Raw genomic sequence first — 19,707 nt, 5'->3', positions numbered from 1 at the left:
ACATGAGACCTGAGACTTTCGACATGACACCTGAGACCTGAAACTTGAGATTTCAGGCTGAAGACATGACACCTGAGACCTAGGACATTATACCTGAGACATAAAACATGACCCCTGAGACCAGACACATGCGACATAAAACCTGAGACATAAAACTTGAGGTCTCAGATCTCATGTCTTACGTCTCATGTCTCAGGCAGTGATTGAATTTTGCTGAGCATGAAACGATCAACCATCTCTCGCTCAACGCTTTATCGGAACGGAAGCAAAGGTTGCTTTGAGGCAGCGAAAACGACAAAACCGATGATGTATACGCTCTCAACATGGCCCGCCTTCACGAAGCAATATACATTCGAGGCAGCTAATCCAAAAAACCAAACGAATGGCTCTCACTCATCTCCTGTTACACAAGCTTGATGGAACCGAATTCAAAAAGGCAGAGCAAACCCGAGTCTCCTCGTTTGTGCCTGGATCGAATGCGTGAGGTTTTTCTGTTATTGCTATTATTGCACAGCAACCGCACGCAGGCAGCTATAGTTTTTTCGTTTCTTTTTCCTCCCCCCTCTTTGCACTCTACGTTGCGGGCCTGTGCAATGCAATAAGTTCGGTTGTTTTGTTGTTGCCTCAACCTTTGCGGCGAGGTTGAAGATGTTCTCCTCAACGACAGCTATCGGCTGGAGCAGTGATGCCAATATGCCCGATTTTTCAGGCATTGCCTGATTTTTCGAGGCTCTGCCTGACAACCTGATAAGCCATTGGGCCTTATTCTGCGAGGCGAATGAAGTGACTCGTAGTCACATTAGTCGTAGTCACGTGACTATAGTCGTGGTATTCCGAGAGGCGACTCACTCCAGGTGACTAGTTCATTACTCTGGAGGCGTTTAGTTCATTTTGACGTTCCAGAGGCAGTGAACCAGTTTCATCGAGTTCACCATGCGAACTGTCAAACATGTAAAGAACATTCAACAAAGGTAGTGTGATATTCAATATCTTGGATGACGTCACATTCATAAAGAATTTGAAAATAACAAATGCATGAAATAAATCAAACCAATCTTGATTAAATTTCAGATTTAGAATCAAAAAGTTAAATGGCTGTAGAGAATTCAAAATTCAAAGATCCAATTCAGATTAAAAACTGAAATATAAAATTTAATTTAATATCAGCGATTGTCTGGTAAATTTTAGTTTTTCGATTAAACTTCATGCTAATTCCAAATTAGAAACCTTTCAAAGAACTGAAATTACTTCATTAATTTTCGTCTTCAAAAGTGTTATTTTATACACCCTTTAAAAACTTTCTTTTTTTCATGAAACAGAAATAAACATATGCAAATGTTCTGTCTGAATAAGATTTACAAGCAAACATGTATTTAGATAAAAAAGGTGTATCATTAGCATTGAAAGTTTTATTTTTTAATATTAGAGGAACAAAATCCTTGCACAAAATTTCTAATAAACAATTTTTTTATAGATTCATAATTTATAATTCAAATTTATAGATTTCAAATCAAATTCCATACCAGGGTTTCAGTTTTAATTTCATGTATTTCAGGTTTCAGATTCAGGTTTCAATGTTCATATTCTTTAGTATTCGAAATCAAAAGTTCAGATTAATATTCCTCACGTATAGATAAGCCTTTCGCTTTTTGGAAATGAAAGATTTGTTTAAAAGTTTAATTATTGTTAAGTTAATTTTTTTTAATTATTTCAAATATAGAGTCTCAAATGTCTGCAAAAGCATCTCGACACCTAACATTTGAAAATTATTTTAGTTTTATGAAATTTGCTTTTTAATAAATGCATCATAAACTCTCTGGCAATAGTGGTTTGAAATTGATTTATTAAATTTAGTCTTTAAAAAGTGTTATTTTATACACCATTAAAAACTTCTATGTGCGATAAAACTCGTGAAATAGAAATAATCATATGCAGATGTTCTGTTTTATTAATGAGGTGTAGAAATAAACATTTATATAGGAGCTTGTACATTATAGTTTTAAATAATATAACTTCTTAACCTTGGAAATTTACAACACACCAAAAAAACACGAGCAAGACAAGAAAACAAAATTTGGGAAAAATAATAACCAAATATGTTCTTCTTTAGTTATTTTTTTATGATTTATGACATGATTTGAATACAAATTATAGTTTTACTTTAATTTAAATTTTGAATCAAAATAATATTGAAATATCTTTTAGTAAGATTGTTTTTATTAATCACATCTAGAAAAAAATCTATATGCTGTTTCATTAAATTCCAATGAAAATTGCGTTGGAAAATGTGCTGCAATAATTAATTCTGTGTGTAAATTTATTACCATGAAAAGTAAATAATACGATAGAAAAGAAATGAGCTTATATAAAACATATACATCCTCATAACTAGTTTTTTTAAATGGCTAAGTTTTTAAACTACTACTACATGTGCAAAAACAAGAATGCCGTACCTCAAAAATCAAGTTATGTTCATTGATAGACAGTTCGTTGAAATTCATCCGAAATGACTATTGCCCAACGTTCGAACATACCTAGGTGATGCAAATCAGATTAATTTCATGCAAAATTTTGCACACTTCCTTAAAAATTGTGAGTGCTAACGCATTGCGGTTTGTTTGCAAAGTATTTTATTGTTGGTTTGCAAAAAGCTTAAGCACTCTTATCAACAAAAAAGTACCTTTTCTGTCTGTTATAGTAACTATTAATTTTAAACATAAATATATGCTTCACCTCCCTTTACATTTCATTGGTTTTTGCCACATGTGTTCATTCGACTGTTACAAGATGAATCTATCGAGCTGTCAAAGCTCCCGACGGATCCATAAGCAAATAGTTTTTTCGACGGCTCGGTTTTATTTTTGAAAAATCGGAACGTAACTAAATCGGCATACACCCGTCTCCAGAAGGCTACCATACTGGGGGCCACCCTGCATCCGCAGATGACCAAGGATGCTCTAGTCATGGCCACGGTCTTGCTCGACTGCTGTTCTCGTCGGAGTTTCGGGAACCCTTTGCCGCCGCAATCGAAGGAGCAACTCAAGCCGCAAATTCTAACGAGCAATTCTCAAAAGCAAATTCTGCGAAATGGTAGGGAGGTGGCCCGGAATCTAACCTGAGACGATGGCAACTACCAGTGGCTGGAGTTTTAGTAGTTCCTTTCCCAATGCTGCGAGAAGCAGCTAAGTTTCTCCGTCCTATGAAGAATTTTCGGATATCGGGAGGGCCGTATTCACCGCTGATCCTATAGATGCTCGAAAATTACCTGGATCCCTCTTCGGATCCAGAGGTGCGGTTCTACGTCGTTGGGGCGTTTATTTTGATAAAAGACAATGAGGAGGACGTGCCGCTATAGTTTTACCAACACGCTACCGAGGCAAAGAATAGAACGGTAGAAGAAAATGGAACGCAAAATTAAGCAAAAATAAAGAATAGTTTAATGAAATGCACCTGATTATTTATTTTTAATGTAACTGCCGACAGAAATTGCCTAAAAGTTACCGCAATTGTTTTAGTTGCGTTAAGCAGAAACTTCGTCGGGTCGTAAAAAACTTAAATCCATCAGCCGGCGGGGGTAGGACCTGTTGTAAAGATAGCTTCTGCTATCGTCTTGTGAGGGATCGTGTTTTTGAATTAAATTTCATGTTAGGAATATTTAAAGTAATTATTTAAGTTGCTTTTCATGTCTCTTGAATTATTTAATTAAAATTCTGTTCGATTTTCATATATTTCTTCGCATTCCACCTTGTTTCCTATCGAGTCACCTGCGAAATAGGTAACGACTTCAAAAGTCACTTGGCACCGACTTGAGTCACGCCATTCGCCTATGGGAATACGGTGACAGAAAAAAAAGTTCATTCAAGTCACCTAAAGTTCATTCAAGTCACGGCATTCGCCTGCTAGAATACGGTGACTCTAAAAATCCAAGTCACTTCACGTCACTCGCCTCGCAGAATAAGCCCCAAAACCATGTTAATTCACGAAATTCGTGTAGAAAAAACCGTGTTAATTCCCGAAAACCGAGTAAAAAAACCGCCTAAAAAACCTTGGCGTATTTCTATCACAAACGGCTGAAATAGAAACAGAGCTGTTAGAATAATACAACACCCGAAGCCATTTTTGCATGGTAAAATTTTCGAAATGTCAAAATTTCTACCACTTTTTCCCAACACCAGTGAACTTGCTATAACGACAATTTTAAGCAATCTCTTGGGATTCGCCTTTGATCCACCAAAGCGTAGATTAGGTGACGAATATGTTGGCCCGATCTGTCCAAATCTTGGCCTCATGTTCTAAATTGTGGTAGTTGATAGTTCATTGCGGAGCATCCATAGCTCATCATCATAAAATGCGTAGTTTTCTGTCGATCGATTCCTTGATGTTTGGAATCAAACGATCTTTCTCTTTATGAGCTATCCAACAGCTTCAGCCAGTTGGTCATTAGTATATCTTTTCTCACTTTGTGAGTGCTTCTATCATCAGATCAATTGGACATGACTCCCTACACGGGACTTAAAATCGAGCCGGTCGTCGATCATCACACCCAAATACTTTATCCCGCCCTTGGATTGATAAGGGTGAGAGTCGACCCGACTTTATCCAGAGAAATCAAGTTTGTTATCAGCGTCAATGCGTATTTAAAATTCCACAGAACCAGGCAAAATTTCGATCCTTGCGGTGCTCCAGCTGTGACCTCTGAGTAATCTGAGGGTTTTCCTTGTTTCGTGGGTTGTCTTTTCGTGGTCGCTTACTCCCGTTTCCTTAGAGTGAGGTTTGCTTTCCAAAATTTGATTTAAGAATGATCCTATTAACTATTAGCACAAGTGCCGTTCTGTTTATAGGTAAAAGTTACCGCGCAACAATGAACGCAATGAACATATTTTCCAATCGAAGTAGCCAGATTTCCTCTGTTCTGTACCGTCCGTGAGTAACTTGTGTCAATCGAAAGTTTCTACTCTCATAATTCTAAAATTAAATACAATCTTCTTCGCAATGGTTTGTTCAGATTATCCTCAGATGCATTCCTACTAAAAAAACATCAACTTACCTAAACTTCTGCTGATATTCAGTTCGTTGCTAAACCAAAGATGACCTTCAATGGAAACAAGTTCTTTCAAGTAACTAAGTACATCAACTTCATATTTAAAGATACAATCTTTAAATGTATTTCTCTGAAGTTATACAATCCAGGTGTTTACTTCTTCAGTAGTTGACACGCTTATTTAACCTTAAAAACAAAGTTATCCTCCCGTTGTTTGTTTGTTGTTTCGTCGTAACTTATGAAAAGACTTTAGAGGGTCGACCCCGCGATCTTGTTTTGTCAACCCCTGGAAAAAATCGAAAAACAGCACGATGCGCCTTTCTTAGAATTGCATTCGGTGAGGGTACTGGTTTGTTCGCAGGGCAAACATGGACTTCAGATACCGACGGACGATCTTGCCCTCCTTGTGTCCCTTGATGGCCTTCAGCACGGCCTCGTCCACCGTCTTCTGGTCGGCCTTGCGCTGCTCCGAGGGCACGTACTTCTCGACCTTCTCGGCGAAGATGTCCCGTTCGGTGCGGGTGTTCTTCTTCTTCTTCATACGGCGGAAGTAGGTGTCGTTGATGTGCTTCGGCACCTTGAAGCTGTCCAGGTTGACCCGGGTCTTGGTGGCGATGACGTAGTTCTGGGAGATGCGACGCAGCGGGCAGCTGTTCAGGGCGAATGGTCCAGTGACGAGCAGCAGTCCGGACTTCAGCGACTTCAGCAGCACAACGCGCTTTCCCTTATGGCGACCGGCCAACAGGATCAGCACCTTACCTGCAGGGGGAAAGAGAGATAGGAAATCGTTAAAACTGTACAAAATCTTAAACAACATTACGGCTCTCAGGATCAAAGTTGCCGAAAAATAAAATGATTGTTTTCGACAAGAAATTTTCGAATTCGGTGATGTTTGGTCAAAATTCATATTGATAAAGGTTATTCTCATTTTGTTGAACATTGATTTGATCTGCCAAATCAATTCAAGTTGTTGATCAACTGAATCAGTTGATTTTGGAAAGATTTTGCAAAAATCTGTAAAATCTTTGCTTTCCACAAATTGTGTAATCTGTAAAATAAAATTACCTCAAAAATCTGTGAAATTACAGATTTTTCTGTGATTTCGAAAACTTTGCTCAGGATAAGAGAGAAATAATTTCCTGAGTTTCGCAATAGCGATAATAAATTTAGATTTTTAACCCATGTAGTCTAGTTTAATCTAAGATTACAGTTAAATTTTGATAAAAATAAAAACTGAAAAAACTGTTTTTAACGTTTTCTATCTTTGACCTTGTACAACAGTTACATGCTACTTCAAGAGCACCTGATCCGTGGTCTATATTCTTGGGTCTACGTCTAAATTATACGAGATCAATGAAATTAGATCCAATCCAGTGAAAAAAAAACTTGCAATCCCTCAAGTGGGTCTAAATTTTATGTGTTGGAGCAAATCTTACACTGGTTCTAAAAAAAGGTTTAGTTGGAACTGGTATAATGGACCACGGTTGCGATTGCTTCGGTCGGAATTTGGTTCTAAACCAGCTGTTTGGACCACGGATACAGGTGCTCTAAGGCTGCGGTGATTTCGATTAATAAACCTTAAAACAAAAAAATCAAATTCGTAAACAATCATTAACTGATTTCCCAGAAGAACGTAATCCTAAGTAATAGAAAAATTTAACCGGTCCATCATGCCTCCGAATCATTTCACCCTTCCCGTTCTACCCTCACAAACACCCTGTAATCCAAAGCAAACAAAAAAAACCCACCCCCCACTTACCCTTCTTCAAGGAGCTGCGGATCGAGCGCTTGTGGTGCCGGAAGCACCGCTTTCCGGCGCGCTTGCGGACGATCGATTTGGTCGGCAGGTAGCTCTTGTTCTTCTTCAGCAGCACCTTACGTTCGCCTCCGTTCTTGGCACCGCCGATCTTCTTCACCACAGTAATGGCGACCTTCGGTTTCTCCACACGGACCTTCTTCAGGTTTTTCAGCGCGAACAACTTCTTGCGCTGGAACACCTTACCCTTGGAAAAACGGCGCACCCCATCGGCCAGCAGGGCGTTCTTGAAGCGGTTGCCCTTTTTCACTTTCTTGTCGCCTTTTGGGGCCGCGGCGGCCTTTTCTTTCTTCGGGGCCATCCTAAAACACGTGTAAATAAGTGCAACACACTCGGAGAAAAGAACTCCGCTTTGAGGTTAAAGTTGAGAGGGCTGTCACTTGGAGGCGCTCGCGTCGGTTTCGATTTGACAGCCGCAAACTTTGACAGTTTGCGTTCCCGAACGAGTTTTCTTGCAGCTTTACGGTATCGGCTGTTAAGTTCGACTAATCGTTATTGCAGTTTAATACTCTCGAATAAAATACGCTCGCTATTTTTTTTAATTTTTACAGATTATATCGACCCTACCCTACACCATCAGTCGTTTCCAAGTGAAAATGGGAAAATCGTTCTTCGGATGATTATTCCCTATTCCTTGGAGAACAACCCCCAGTAATTGATGAGTTAAAAATGGATAAATCATTCTGTTTGTTTATTTTAAAAATTGTACTTAAATTATGAAGTATGCAGTCCAACTTGTGCATCTTGCACTAAATCCAAATATAATAATAATATGTTATAATATGTTTGCTAAATCGGTAATAAATGTATTTATGTTGAGATTTTAATCCTCCGCAAAGGGTTACAACATTTTCAACACCCGCAACTTTCCACAAAAATTTTTTTGATAAAACTGTTTCGAACTTAAGGTTCGAACTTCGGTTTCCTCTGAACACCCTAAGACTTTTTTTTGAACAAAAAATATTCCTTACCAAAGTTTAACATAATGGCACATTATAATTTTTGCATTATTTTTATATTATGTGTATCGAATATATGTGGCATTTGTTCAACCTTTTAATTTTTGTCAATTTTGTTATTTTCGTCATTTTCATCATTACTGTCATTGTTATTGTTATTTTTGTCGTTTTTATAATTAAGTATTTTTTTTATTTTTTGTGATTCTTGTCAATTTTGAATTTTTTTGCTTTTTTAAATTTTGTCTTTTTTTATTTGGGTAACTTGTGTCATTTTTATCATTTTTTGTCATTTTTTGTCATTTTTGTCATTTTGGTCATTTTTGTCATTTTTGTCATTTTTGTCATTTTTGTCTTTTTATCATTTTTGTCATTTTTGTCATTTTTGTCATTTTTGTCATTTTTGTCATTTTTGTCATTTTTGTCATTTTTGTCATTTTTGTCATTTTTGTCATTTTTGTCATTTTTGTCATTTTTGTCATTTTTGTCATTTTTGTCATTTTTGTCATTTTTGTCATTTTTGTCATTTTTGTCATTTTTGTCATTTTTGTCATTTTTGTCATTTTTGTCATTTTTGTCATTTTTGTCATTTTTGTCATTTTTGTCATTTTTGTCATTTTTGTCATTTTTGTCATTTTTGTCATTTTTGTCATTTTTGTCATTTTTGTCATTTTTGTCATTTTTGTCATTTTTGTCATTTTTGTCATTTTTGTCATTTTTGTCATTTTTGTCATTTTTGTCATTTTTGTCATTTTTGTCATTTTTGTCATTTTTGTCATTTTTGTCATTTTTGTCATTTTTGTCATTTTTGTCATTTTTGTCATTTTGTCATTTTTGTCATTTTTGTCATTTTTTTCATTTTTGTCATTTTTGTCATTTTGTCATTTTTTTCATTTTTGTCATTTTTGTCATTTTTGTCATTTTTGCCATTTTTGTCATTTTTGTCATTTTTGTCATTTTTGTCATTTTTGTCATTTTTGTCATTTTTGTCATTTTTGTCATTTTTGTCATTTTTATCATTTTGTCATTTTTGTCATTTTTGTCATTTTTGTCATTTTGTCATTTTTGTCATTTTTGTCATTTTTGTCATTTTTGTCATTTTTGTCATTTTTGTCATTTTTGTCATTTTTGTCATTTTTGTCATTTTTGTCATTTTTGTCATTTTTGTCATTTTTGTCATTTTTGTCATTTTTGTCATTTTTGTCATTTTTGTCATTTTTGTCATTTTTGTCATTTTTGTCATTTTTGTCATTTTTGTCATTTTTGTCATTTTTGTCATTTTTGTCATTTTTGTCATTTTTGTCATTTTTGTCATTTTTGTCATTTTTGTCATTTTTGTCATTTTTGTCATTTATGTCATTTATGTCATTTTTGTCATTTTTGTCATTTTTGTCATTTTTGTCATTTTTGTCATTTTTGTCATTTTTGTCATTTTTGTCATTTTTGTCATTTTTGTCATTTTTGTCATTTTTGTCATTTTTGTCATTTTTGTCATTTTTGTCATTTTTGTCATTTTTGTCATTTTTGTCATTTTTGTCATTTTTGTCATTTTTGTCATTTTTGTCATTTTTGTCATTTTTGTCACTTTTGTCACTTTTGTCACTTTTGTCATTTTTGTCATTTTTGTCATTTTTGTCATTTTTGTCATTTTTGTCATTTTTGTCATTTTTGCCATTTTTGTCATTTTTGTCATTTTTGTCATTTTTGTCATTTTTGTCATTTTTGTCATTTTTGTCATTTTTGTCATTTTTGTCATTTTTGTCATTTTTGTCATTTTTGTCATTTTTGTCATTTTTGTCATTTTTGTCATTTTTGTCATTTTTGTCATTTTTGTCATTTTTGTCATTTTTGTCATTTTTGTCAATTTTGTCATTTCTGTCATTTCTGTCATTTTTGTCATTTTTGTCATTATTGTCATTTTTGCCATTTATGTAATTTTTGTCATTTTTGTCATTTTCGTCATTTTTGTCATTTTTATCATTCGTGTCATTTTTGTCATTTTTGTCATTTCTGTCATTTTTGTTATTTTTGTCATTTTTATCGTTCGTGTCAATTTTGTCATTTTTGTCATTTTTGTAATTTTTGTCAATTTTGTCATTTTTGTCATTTTTGTCATTTTTTGTCATTTTTGTCATTTTTGTCATTTTTGTCATTTATGTCATTTATGTCATTTATGTCATTTTTGTCATTTTTGTCATTTTTGTCATTTTTGTCATTTTTGTCATTTTTGTCATTTTTGTCATTTTTGTCATTTTTGTCATTTTTGTCATTTTTGTCATTTTTGTCATTTTTGTCATTTTTGTCATTTTTGTCATTTTTGTCATTTATGTCATTTTTGTCATTTTTGTCATTTTTGTCATTTTTGTCATTTTTGTCATTTTTGTCATTTTTGTCATTTTTGTCATTTTTGTCATTTTTGTCATTTTTGTTATTTTTGTCATTTTTGTCATTTTTGTCATTTTTATCATTCCTGTCACTTCTGTCATTTTTGTCATTTTTGTCTTTTTTCTAATTTGTTTTTGGTCAGATTGTACAGTTTTGTCGTTTTTTTTTATTATTTTTGGCATTTTTGTCACTTTCATTGCTTTTGCTTCTTTTGTATCTTTTATTTGTTTTGGTTTTTCGTTTCTTTTGTTTGTTTTGTTTATTTTGTTTTTTTTTTTAATTTCTTTTGTTTGTTTTGTTATTCTTTTGATATTTTTGTAACCTTGGTTACTTTTGTTACTTTTTTGTCATTTGTATCATTCTCGTCACAATTATTCTTATCTTTTTTTTTGAAATTTGTTTTTTTTTTGTTAGTTTTTTCGATTACGTCACTCTTTTCTTTTTTGTTTTTTCGTCATTTTTGCAATATATGTTTTGAAAATTGAAAACAAAATCAAATTTGGATGTGTTTTTCATAGTTTCTTTTTGTTTCCAAATTTGTGATCTTAGCTTGATAGTATGCTCTAAATGTCTCTAAAAGACCGAGTGAATTTTAGGAATTATGTTCGTGAAGTTATGTCGTGAGACGGAACACTGTAAATAAATAAAAAATGCTCTAAATGGTAAAGCAAACAATGAATGGGTTTTCCTATCGCCATCTGATGAAAGCGATATCGAAAACATACCTGATAGAAAATGTGGTAAATTGGGTAAATTGCAGTAAAATTTGCGTTCAGTACAACCAGCCGAACTTGTTGGTCCGATCCCTTTTCTTGCAGTTTCGATCCAAATTTGACACTAATGACAGTTCCAGCTGTCAAAGTTTGCGTTCCACCAAACGCAACATTTTCTTCTTCTTCCAAAAATCGCGTGCCCGTGTTCTTCTTCTTCCCGCAGCCGTCAACTGGGCTCGCTCGCCCTGACATCTTTCTTTTCTGCTTCTACCACGTTTTGCCAAAGTTGTGGGCCGACCAAAATGTATAATACAGTGTCGAAAAAACGCCGGGTAAATAGAGTTCCAAGGCAATTTTGAAACCGTTGAACGGTGCAACAAGCATTTCCGGGGCCAGTGATGTGAAAGTTTCGGGGGTTTCCGGTGGGAAAAGGACATTTTTCGGTGTTTGGAAATGTTGGGGTCCTTGACGGTTTCCCGTCAAGTGGTTGACAATGGCGGAATGGAGTGAAAATTCTTTCGTTTACTGGACTGGTTGATTCTAGAATTCAAGAGCCGAGAAAGCTTGATCCTTGTGTGTGAATTTCACCATAATCATTAAATCTTTAGAAACAAATAACTGCTTAAATTCATAGTTTTCTGTTCGGAAACATAACCTAGAAAAAGTGTCACTGCCCGTGTGAAATGTTTGTTGTTAAAAGTTGTAAACAAAAATCTTTTCGTTTCTTTAATTGCGAATATTCAATCTTAACACCACTGTTCTTCCGTTTTAGTTCGTTGCCAATGGCATGTTCCGTGCTGAACTGAACGAGTTCCTGACTCGTGAACTGGCCGAGGATGGTTACTCGGGCGTGGAGGTCCGTGTGACTCCGACCCGGACGGAAATCATCATCATGGCCACCCGCACCCAGAATGTGCTCGGCGAGAAGGGTCGCCGCATTCGGGAGCTGACCGCCGTCGTCCAGAAGCGGTAAGTAGGACGGAGGGTTTTTTCTTTGTGGGATCTAGCAAGCTCTTCAGTCAGATACCATAGAGTGGGGTTTGAGTCATCCATTAGTAGAAACACTTGTTATTGAGCTGGTACCTTCTGAAGCTGTGTTTTTTGCTTCACTATCGAAATAGTTATTCTATCCCTCCTATTCAGAGACCTTCGGGTTTTAATCCATCTCCGAAGGACTTCCCTCCACTTTCTGGGAAGTCAAAACCCCAAGCTTTTCCTTCAGAATTCAGGCCCATCAGTAGCAAGCATGAATGCAACAATTCCCAGAGAAACTGCATCTGATCCATCGTCGAACAGTTTGCCCAGCTATTCGGCTGATGGTAAGATGGAATTATTTGGAAATTGCTGCGTTCATCTTGGACTTATTCAGCGTACCAGCAGGATGGAGGAAAGAAAGTTCTCACTAAGACCCTCATCGCAGAAGCACTTTCTTTTAATTAATAACTCGTCCATTGAGGTAAGACTAATTGTTTCTGTATTGCAATGGAACCACTGACCATACTGACTGGACACTCGATTTCGTTTTCTGGATAATTTTTCCAACAGTACGCAATGTCGATTCCAGAGTGCGCATCGATCGATTTGAAGAAATGCTATCCCAGTTAGGAAATGCCACCCAACATTAAAAATAAAACACGCAATTTCTACGATAAAATCGGGCTAAACAGGACCATTTTTCCTACAGGGCATTTTTTGTCAAATTTTTCAGGTTCGCCACCTGCCGTCGGTATTGCGAACCTGCAAAAGCTGACAACAAAAAATTAGACAGAAAATGGTTGAATTTTTGTTCTAAGAGTCAAGTCAGTGTGGTCAGTGATGGAACTGCAGAATTATTATACCAAAATTAGACTCCTTTAAAGTATTGGTACACTATTTGAATTGCTATGTGTTCGCTTTATGCGAAACTTGGCTCTTTCCAAACATTGATTTCAACTTCCATAGCCACAACATTATTCACCTAGATCGTGATGGTCAACGAGGGGGTGGCGTTCTTTTGGCGATATCGTATTCCACTACAACCATCTACAGGTATCGAAGTCGTCAGTTGCCAAGCTGGAATTAAAGGCCAAGACCTTTGCCTAGCCTCGGTATATATTCCGCCAAATTCAAGCGTGAGCAGGAACCAATTGGCGAATATTGTTTCACTCCTCCCAGAACCCCGGTTAGTTTTGGGAGATTCTAACTCCCATCGCGTGGGCTAGCTCACTCGATGATGATCGTGCTAACATTATTTATGAGCTGTGCGACGACATCAACATGAATGTCTTAAACAATGAGGAAGTGTCTCGAATTGATGGATCCCAATCACAGCATAGCATCCTAGACCTTTCTCTAGCTTCTTCCTCTCTGAGCTTGTATTGTAAGTCAAAGGTAATCCAAGACCCTCAGGGAATTGATCATTTGCCCATCCATATTTCTATCATCAGTGGTCGTAGTCCACACGAAGAAATCAATATTCCTTATGACCTCCCAAAGAATATAGATTATAAAAAGTATGCATCAGGTGTCATTGAAGCCATCGAGCCAACGGACGAACTGCCTTCGGAGGCAGAGTACATTGGACTGTGCACTACACTGTACTGTGCAATCGGGGCACAGGACAGACGGAATGACAATTCGACGATACAGAAACGGCCTCCCACTGTGTGGTGGGACGGAGACTGGCCACGTGCGCGAGTAGAAAAGTGCAATGCGTTTGTTGAGTTTCGCAGAATCGGATTGCCAGAGAAGTTCCAACGTTTCATGGCCTTGGAACGCAATTCAAGAACTTGATTAAGAAACGGGGGTACTGGCGGCGATTCGTGGATGGGTTTTCTCGAGAAACGTCTCAAGACTAGAAAATTTGTTCTTGTAATGTACAATAAAACTTATATTTTTACCTGGGATGATTTAGATATGTATTTGGATATGGAATATATTATTTTATTTATTTTACAACATTGCTGAAGACTGCCAGTTGGTTTGATTTATACATTAATAATCTAAATACTAAATTTTTGGCTAAACCTTTTTACTCTAATGGCCCTAAAAAAATCTCCGTTTTTGACAGAAAAGGGAAAAAATAAAACCTATATAACTTTTCTCTCAAAGTCAAAACCACTCACTCATCTTTGGGAATGTTGTTCACTGAATTAAAACCTCTATCTTTTTGATGTAAGCACCACTGTTTCACCAAAAAGTGAACACATTTCTTAAATCAAATTTTATCTATTTTTGAGTTATCTCGAAAACCAGAACTGATGAAAAAACCTAATTGTAGATATGGAATCAGTCTAAGCTAACGTTTGTATCCTTTCCGCCTCAAGAAAAGATCTTTGTAAATTTCCATGTTTTCGATTTGAGTGTAAATTCGCTAGACCAGATTTTGGGTATTTAAAGATTCCTTTTATTCAAACATGAAGATTGAAATTTTTTGTTGAACTCTATCAGGAAAATGTCTTGCTAGAGATAGGAAATAGGTTGCCGCCAGCAATACAGTATTTTTCCGTTCGTCACACAGATTCGGTTTCGCCCCCGGTACCGTGGAGCTGTACGCCGAGAAGGTTGCCACCCGTGGTCTGTGCGCCATCGCCCAGGCCGAATCGCTCCGGTACAAGCTGATCGGAGGACTGGCCGTACGTCGTGCCTGCTACGGTGTGCTCCGCTTCATCATGGAATCGGGCGCCAAGGGTTGCGAGGTCGTGGTTTCCGGCAAACTGCGAGGCCAGCGTGCCAAGTCGATGAAGTTCGTCGATGGGCTGATGATCCATTCCGGAGACCCGTGCAACGAGTACGTCGATACCGCCACCCGCCACGTGCTGCTCCGTCAGGGCGTGCTCGGTATCAAGGTAAAGATCATGTTGCCGTGGGACCCGAACGGCAAGATCGGACCCAAGAAGCCCCTGCCGGATAACGTGTCGGTGGTGGAACCGAAGGACGAGATCGTGTACAGCCAACCGCGCAGCGATCCCAAGAACAAGCCGGCGATGGACCTCAATGCCGGTGATGTGGTTATCGAGCCTGTGGCTCAGTAAATCCCTTTCTAATTGTAAGTTTAATTCCGTAACGCCGGAAGAGAACGGCAAGAAAATAAAAACTAAAGGAGTGTGAGACAACAAAAAAATTGAAAAATTCTAAATTTGTATAAACATTTATTGAATCCGAACGCACACTAGAGGGGTTACCTATCGGTATTTTAGATTTCACGTTAATACTAACACGTATAATATGTTGTTATAATATTGGTTCGCTATTGTTGCACAGCTTGTCTCATACTTTGCATTTCTTTCTGCTAATAGTACGTGATGAAAGAAGGTTACGTCAACGAACGACCTCTACATCTGACCCCGTCGTTTAACTTCGCTCCAGTCGATTGTATGGAAGAATGAACTTGCGATAACCTCTTTGAAGTCGAAACGATTCTCCGGAAGTGGTTGTAAAAGCTGTAAAGGAAAAAAAACGTTTTATTTCTCACTGAACTAAGTTCAAAAAAAGGGACAACCTACCCCCTCAAGCAAATCTTTCGCCTCCTCAGAAATGACAACTCCTTCCGGAAATTGGATCTCGTGATAGCAGAAAACTCCAGCCGGGTGACACGAGAGAAAACTTTTCCTCGTAAGCATTTCAAACAGTATCACTCCGATGGACCAATAATCGGATCTTGCTTGTAAAGGACGTTCCGGAGCGACGTAAAGCTGATGCACGGCTTCCGGTCGTAGCTCCGCCGTCAAGGTGGTCATATTCGGAAAGCGTTCCTTACGATAGAAATAGGTCAACATCAGTTGCCCTTCAGGCCCAAGAAGCAGATTATCCATCGTGAGATCACTAAAAGAAAAAAAAGAGGATTAAAATGAAACCTTATACAAACAATGAAGAAAACTCACCCGCAAATGATTCCATTGAAGTGAAGATTATCGACAGAAATTACCAACTCACTTATCCATTGTTTGATGCATCCCTCCGGAAGGGGATCGATTTCGATCGAATTTGGTTTTCTAAATTCTAACTGACTAGTAGTAGTAGTGTCTAGTAGGGGCCTCGGAGGAATAACCGAGCTTTTGTTCAATCGCTCACCATTAACAACAATCGGCAGTAAAGCATCCATTTTCGGTGATGGTTGCTGATGCGAGTCTTCAAGCGTCTGAGAGACTGCCCGCAGCAACTGTTGACTACAGCTAACCAGATCTTTAACGTCCATGTCTTTCGAGAGTACATCGAACGATGGAATGTAACCGTTACTTCCAACACCGCTGGCGTTGGATTCTTCTCCCTCCGGATCCGTTCGGCAACAGTCGACTTCATCAATATCGACCGCTTCCGATGCTTCTTCCAAATCTTCGAGCACTTGCTCAGTCTTACCGTTTGCCATCTCCTCTGCGTTTATCTTTCCACTGTAATCGTTAACGAGATCAATAAAACCAGAATCGTACCCTGTGGTTTGACTGGAATCAGATTCATTTGAGATGTCGACGTTTTTATTCTCTGCCGCTTGAGCTTCCTCAACGAGCGTTTCTCTTCCAGGAAGCTCCTCCACTTCGCTGTAATTGGATCGGCCTCTATACCTGCAGATGTAATCCCAAAGTTTCCCGCCACATATCAGCTTCATTAGTAGAAAAACGCTCACTTCCGATTGGAAGTAAGCTACTAGTGGTACCATGTAGGGAACACCGTGTGGAAGAAACATGGCCTGGCAGAATCCCCCTGGTGGCTTTCGGATACTTTTCATGATGTAAAACTTCCGATCGGTTACGTCCTGGACCTGCATGATGCGTCCTTCTAGCACCCGGACCACCTTGTATCGGGACAGGTAGTTGAGAGGCCGCTCTAATAGCTGAATCGGGGAGCTTGGATCGTCTACCGAGATCGGGCTCAGCTGAAGAATTTCGTCATCCTCCTGGTGGAGCAGATGCTTCTCGTAAATTTCCTCTGCGCGGGTCACATATTTACAAGTTTTTTCCTTGGCGATTTTCTTCCTGGTTGCATTCGAGTCATCTGAAAGCAATCGATTCAATAAATTAGGTTCAACGGAACTTTTTCTAAAGTTCGATACATGTTGAAATTTGAAATCTTATTCCTGATTGATTAAAGTAAGACTGCTAAAGTTGCCTTATTTGATAGTTTATGCCCAAGCTCTAGTAGAGAGAAATTAACACCGAAAAAGTTGGCATACTGCCAAAACGTCTAGACTGCAAACTGCATACAAATTTCTACCATCAGAGAGTGATTTCAATTTGTTCTCATTTCAACATGGATTGTGTTACTTACTTTTAGATCCCAGCAGCAGCCTATCGATACCGGCCTTATATTCATTGAAGGCCACCTTATACCGTCCATTTGCCTCTGCTTCCGCGGCTTTGCTGAAAATTATCGCAGCCTCCACAATATAATCCAAAGATTCGTCCTTCTCCTGCATAATCTCGCCTCCCGTCGTATCGTTTCGCCCAACTTCGTTGAACCCAACCACTCCTCCTATTCCTCCCCCAGACCGTTCACTAGAAGCATGTGATATCATGGAATCTACCATTGACCCACTTCCGGTACGGATCGACTCAGCAACACTGCTACTACCGTCATAATCTTCCTCCGGTCCGCTCTCTTCGCTTTCGTCTCCATCGTCTCGAGTCGGATCGATCAGCACAAAATCTTGGGGCACGGGAATGGCCAAATCTTCGCAAATCGCTGCAATACTTCCACCCCCACCATCGACTCCACGATCCTTGACCGGTGAGCCCTCCGGTGATATACCTCGCTCGAAGAACCGCACGAACGGGTACGATTGGAAAAGAACCGGATCCTGTCCGGCAAAGGTTAGCAGTTCCAAAATGTAGCGTTTCCGTTGTTCGATCACCTTTACGTCAAACCGTTTGAAATAGGTCTTCTCGGTCAACACCGGAACGCGCCCAGCCAAGTGACGTTCCCGATGTTTCCGGGCCAAATCTTTGTACAGCTGTTTGACATCGCTGAATCGCTTCCATAGGGTAATACTCGTCAGCGCTTCTGGGAGGTGCCGGGGAAAAACCTGTGTGGATGGATTTTTTTTTAATTTTACAATTTTTTTTATCGAAAACGAAAAAATACTTACAATGGATGTTATCTTGTAAATCGTATAACTCTTGTATTTCCGAGTTTCGGTGACTTCGAAGTGATGCATCCAGTCTGGAATTTTCGGCAGGAGGTGCTGATACATGTCTGGAATGATGTGACCTATAGAGAATTCGTTTTCGAAAGGTGGTGCACCGGGGCACTACCGGTAGTGCACTTTTTGCTGTTTTCATGCTCGTTTTCAGGATGAGTAGTCCACTGGTAGTGCACCATAAAGTGGACGGTGGAACACTCTGAAAATATTCGGTGTTGCTTGCTCTCACCAATACTATCATGAATCTTGACAGCACATGCTTCCCGATGTAAACAAATATCAGCTGGTTGGTTTATTTCTATACCGTATAAATTGCTTTCGAGTTGTTTTTTTCTCTTTATTATCCCGAAGAACGGAAACTTGTTCCGGATTCAATACCAGTGCCGTTTCCAACAGAGGCGGAGAATTTCACCTGGATGGCACGTTCCAAAGCAATCAACGCTTCCAAGAAGAAATGTGCCCAGAAGGCTTGCTGCAATCGGTTCCAGGCGATGCCGAAAAAGAGCAGCAAATCCAAGTGCAAAAAGGCCAACCCAAAGATCTGGTGGAATCGCCCAAATTGAAAAGTTTTCTTGTTCGGGAGGGTCCTATAAGTTGGTCTCCACAGCAAGAAGGGTTCAGCTGCATCGAAGCTACTCTGCTTCGAGCTGTGCCTTAAGGTGACGATGCTTGGTTGCGCCAAGTCCCGGATTTCCACCCGTTGCCCTTCAAAAACGGTAGTTCGAGACTACACCCGCATTGGGAGCTTGAATTTCGTTCGTTTCGGTCTGTTAGCAAAATTTTCTCCCCCGACTTCCGCGATCTGAGTTCGCCAATTTGACTTCCAAGAATTTTTCTTTTGTCATCTGAAAACGGAAATAGGTACTCGAGGTATTTGCGAGGAATAAACGTTCAAAATACCGGAACCTTCAAGCTGGGGTAATTGCAGTCTAGCAGCAGCAAACATAGACCACCCAGAATCAGCCGGTATTGCAGTTATCATCAGAGCCAGAGGCGAATCTACCAAGCAGAATAAATCTGAAATCTTCACAATTCAAAATAATATATAAATTCATGCTAAAATTTTCATATTATTCAAAAGATAATGATCAACTAAAGTAAACTTCATTTCAATTTTCGAAGTCAAACGAAAACAAATACCAGCTGTAATGGATTTTTGACAGCTTGATGTTTTCTGTTGACACTGCCGATTTCACGTACACCAACAAAGGTGGGTGCAAAACTCGATTCATGCTCGTTTTCATCGTGGATGGTGCAACACTTTCGGGTGGTTAAAACGAATACGGTACTAGTTTCGTTGTTTGGTTTATTTTGGAGTTCCACCGCTCCGCATTTTTGGTTTTGAGCACATTGTTGTTAATAGCAGCGCCTTTACGTTAATATTTTTACGTATTTAATGATAGTTTTTCTAAAAAACTATGAGAAAAAATAAAAATTTACAAAATCTGTCCTGAAATTGCAATGTCAACAAACAAATTCATGACAAATACACTGAAACAAAATCACGAAAGCTCACACGCAAGTTTACCCGATTAATGTATTTTTAAATTTTACACATTTCTTGAACCAGCGAGCTTCCAAATTTGAGTATCAGGTCGAAATAAAGCAGGCTTTACACGTGCGTTGAACTTTTAACAAAATTTACAGAAATTAATCCGGACTAAATCACATTATTGAGAGTT

General features: G+C 38.3%; 3 protein-coding genes across 4 annotated transcripts; 1 reads left to right on the top strand and 2 right to left on the bottom strand.

Annotated features, from left to right (window-relative positions):
- Positions 1-5,135: 5,135 nt before the first annotated feature.
- LOC129759836 (60S ribosomal protein L6) lies at positions 5,136-7,213 on the bottom strand. The gene is made up of 2 exons (XM_055757367.1): positions 6,801-7,213; positions 5,136-5,800 (listed from the first exon to the last, which is right to left on the bottom strand). The coding sequence occupies exons 1-2, from the start codon at positions 7,156-7,158 to the stop codon at positions 5,364-5,366; spliced, it is 795 nt and encodes a 264-aa protein (XP_055613342.1). The 5' UTR covers positions 7,159-7,213; the 3' UTR covers positions 5,136-5,363.
- Positions 7,214-11,112: 3,899 nt separating this feature from the next.
- Positions 11,113-15,028, top strand: LOC129759838 (40S ribosomal protein S3). The gene is made up of 3 exons (XM_055757371.1): positions 11,113-11,243; positions 11,684-11,880; positions 14,411-15,028. Exons 1-3 carry the CDS (start codon positions 11,214-11,216, stop codon positions 14,922-14,924), a joined length of 741 nt encoding a protein of 246 aa, XP_055613346.1. The 5' UTR covers positions 11,113-11,213; the 3' UTR covers positions 14,925-15,028.
- On the bottom strand, positions 15,022-19,497 carry LOC129759837 (ribosomal protein S6 kinase delta-1). 2 transcript variants are annotated; one of them, XM_055757368.1, is made up of 6 exons: positions 19,317-19,497; positions 17,972-18,096; positions 17,155-17,908; positions 15,774-16,881; positions 15,396-15,714; positions 15,022-15,332 (listed from the first exon to the last, which is right to left on the bottom strand). In XM_055757368.1, the coding sequence occupies exons 2-6, from the start codon at positions 18,074-18,076 to the stop codon at positions 15,225-15,227; spliced, it is 2,394 nt and encodes a 797-aa protein (XP_055613343.1). In that variant the 5' UTR covers positions 18,077-18,096; positions 19,317-19,497; the 3' UTR covers positions 15,022-15,224. The 2 variants fall into 2 exon arrangements, with proteins under 2 accessions (XP_055613343.1, XP_055613345.1); XM_055757370.1 differs by lacking the exon at positions 19,317-19,497 and adding an exon at positions 18,932-19,005 and having other exon boundaries at positions 17,972-18,870.
- Between the last annotated feature and the right edge of the window lie 210 nt (positions 19,498-19,707).

This window comes from Uranotaenia lowii, unplaced genomic scaffold (assembly GCF_029784155.1).
Source record: "Uranotaenia lowii strain MFRU-FL unplaced genomic scaffold, ASM2978415v1 HiC_scaffold_288, whole genome shotgun sequence".
NCBI classification, from domain to species: Eukaryota; Metazoa; Arthropoda; class Insecta; order Diptera; family Culicidae; genus Uranotaenia; species Uranotaenia lowii.
Note: the sequence above shows the minus strand (reverse complement) of the source record. Positions and strands in the feature narration are given on the sequence as shown.

Bases quoted from the DNA above. Each gene is read 5' to 3' on its own strand.
- LOC129759836 (XM_055757367.1), bottom strand. From the start codon at position 7,158: ATGGCCCCGAAGAAAGAAAAGGCCGCCGCGGCCCCAAAAGGCGACAAG. The intron at 5,801-6,800 runs GTAAGTGGGGGG...TTCCCCCTGCAG, and splicing joins CCGCAGCTCCTTGAAGAAGG to GTAAGGTGCTGATCCTGTTG.
- LOC129759838 (XM_055757371.1), top strand. From the start codon at position 11,214: ATGTATAATACAGTGTCGAAAAAACGCCGG. The intron at 11,244-11,683 runs GTAAATAGAGTT...CTTCCGTTTTAG, and splicing joins CAGTGTCGAAAAAACGCCGG to TTCGTTGCCAATGGCATGTT. The intron at 11,881-14,410 runs GTAAGTAGGACG...TTCGTCACACAG, and splicing joins ACCGCCGTCGTCCAGAAGCG to ATTCGGTTTCGCCCCCGGTA.
- LOC129759837 (XM_055757368.1), bottom strand. From the start codon at position 18,076: ATGTATCAGCACCTCCTGCCGAAAATTCCAGACTGGATGCATCACTTC. The intron at 16,882-17,154 runs GTAAGTAACACA...GATTGCTTTCAG, and splicing joins GCTGCTGCTGGGATCTAAAA to ATGACTCGAATGCAACCAGG. The intron at 15,715-15,773 runs GTGAGTTTTCTT...TTTTTCTTTTAG, and splicing joins TTCAATGGAATCATTTGCGG to TGATCTCACGATGGATAATC.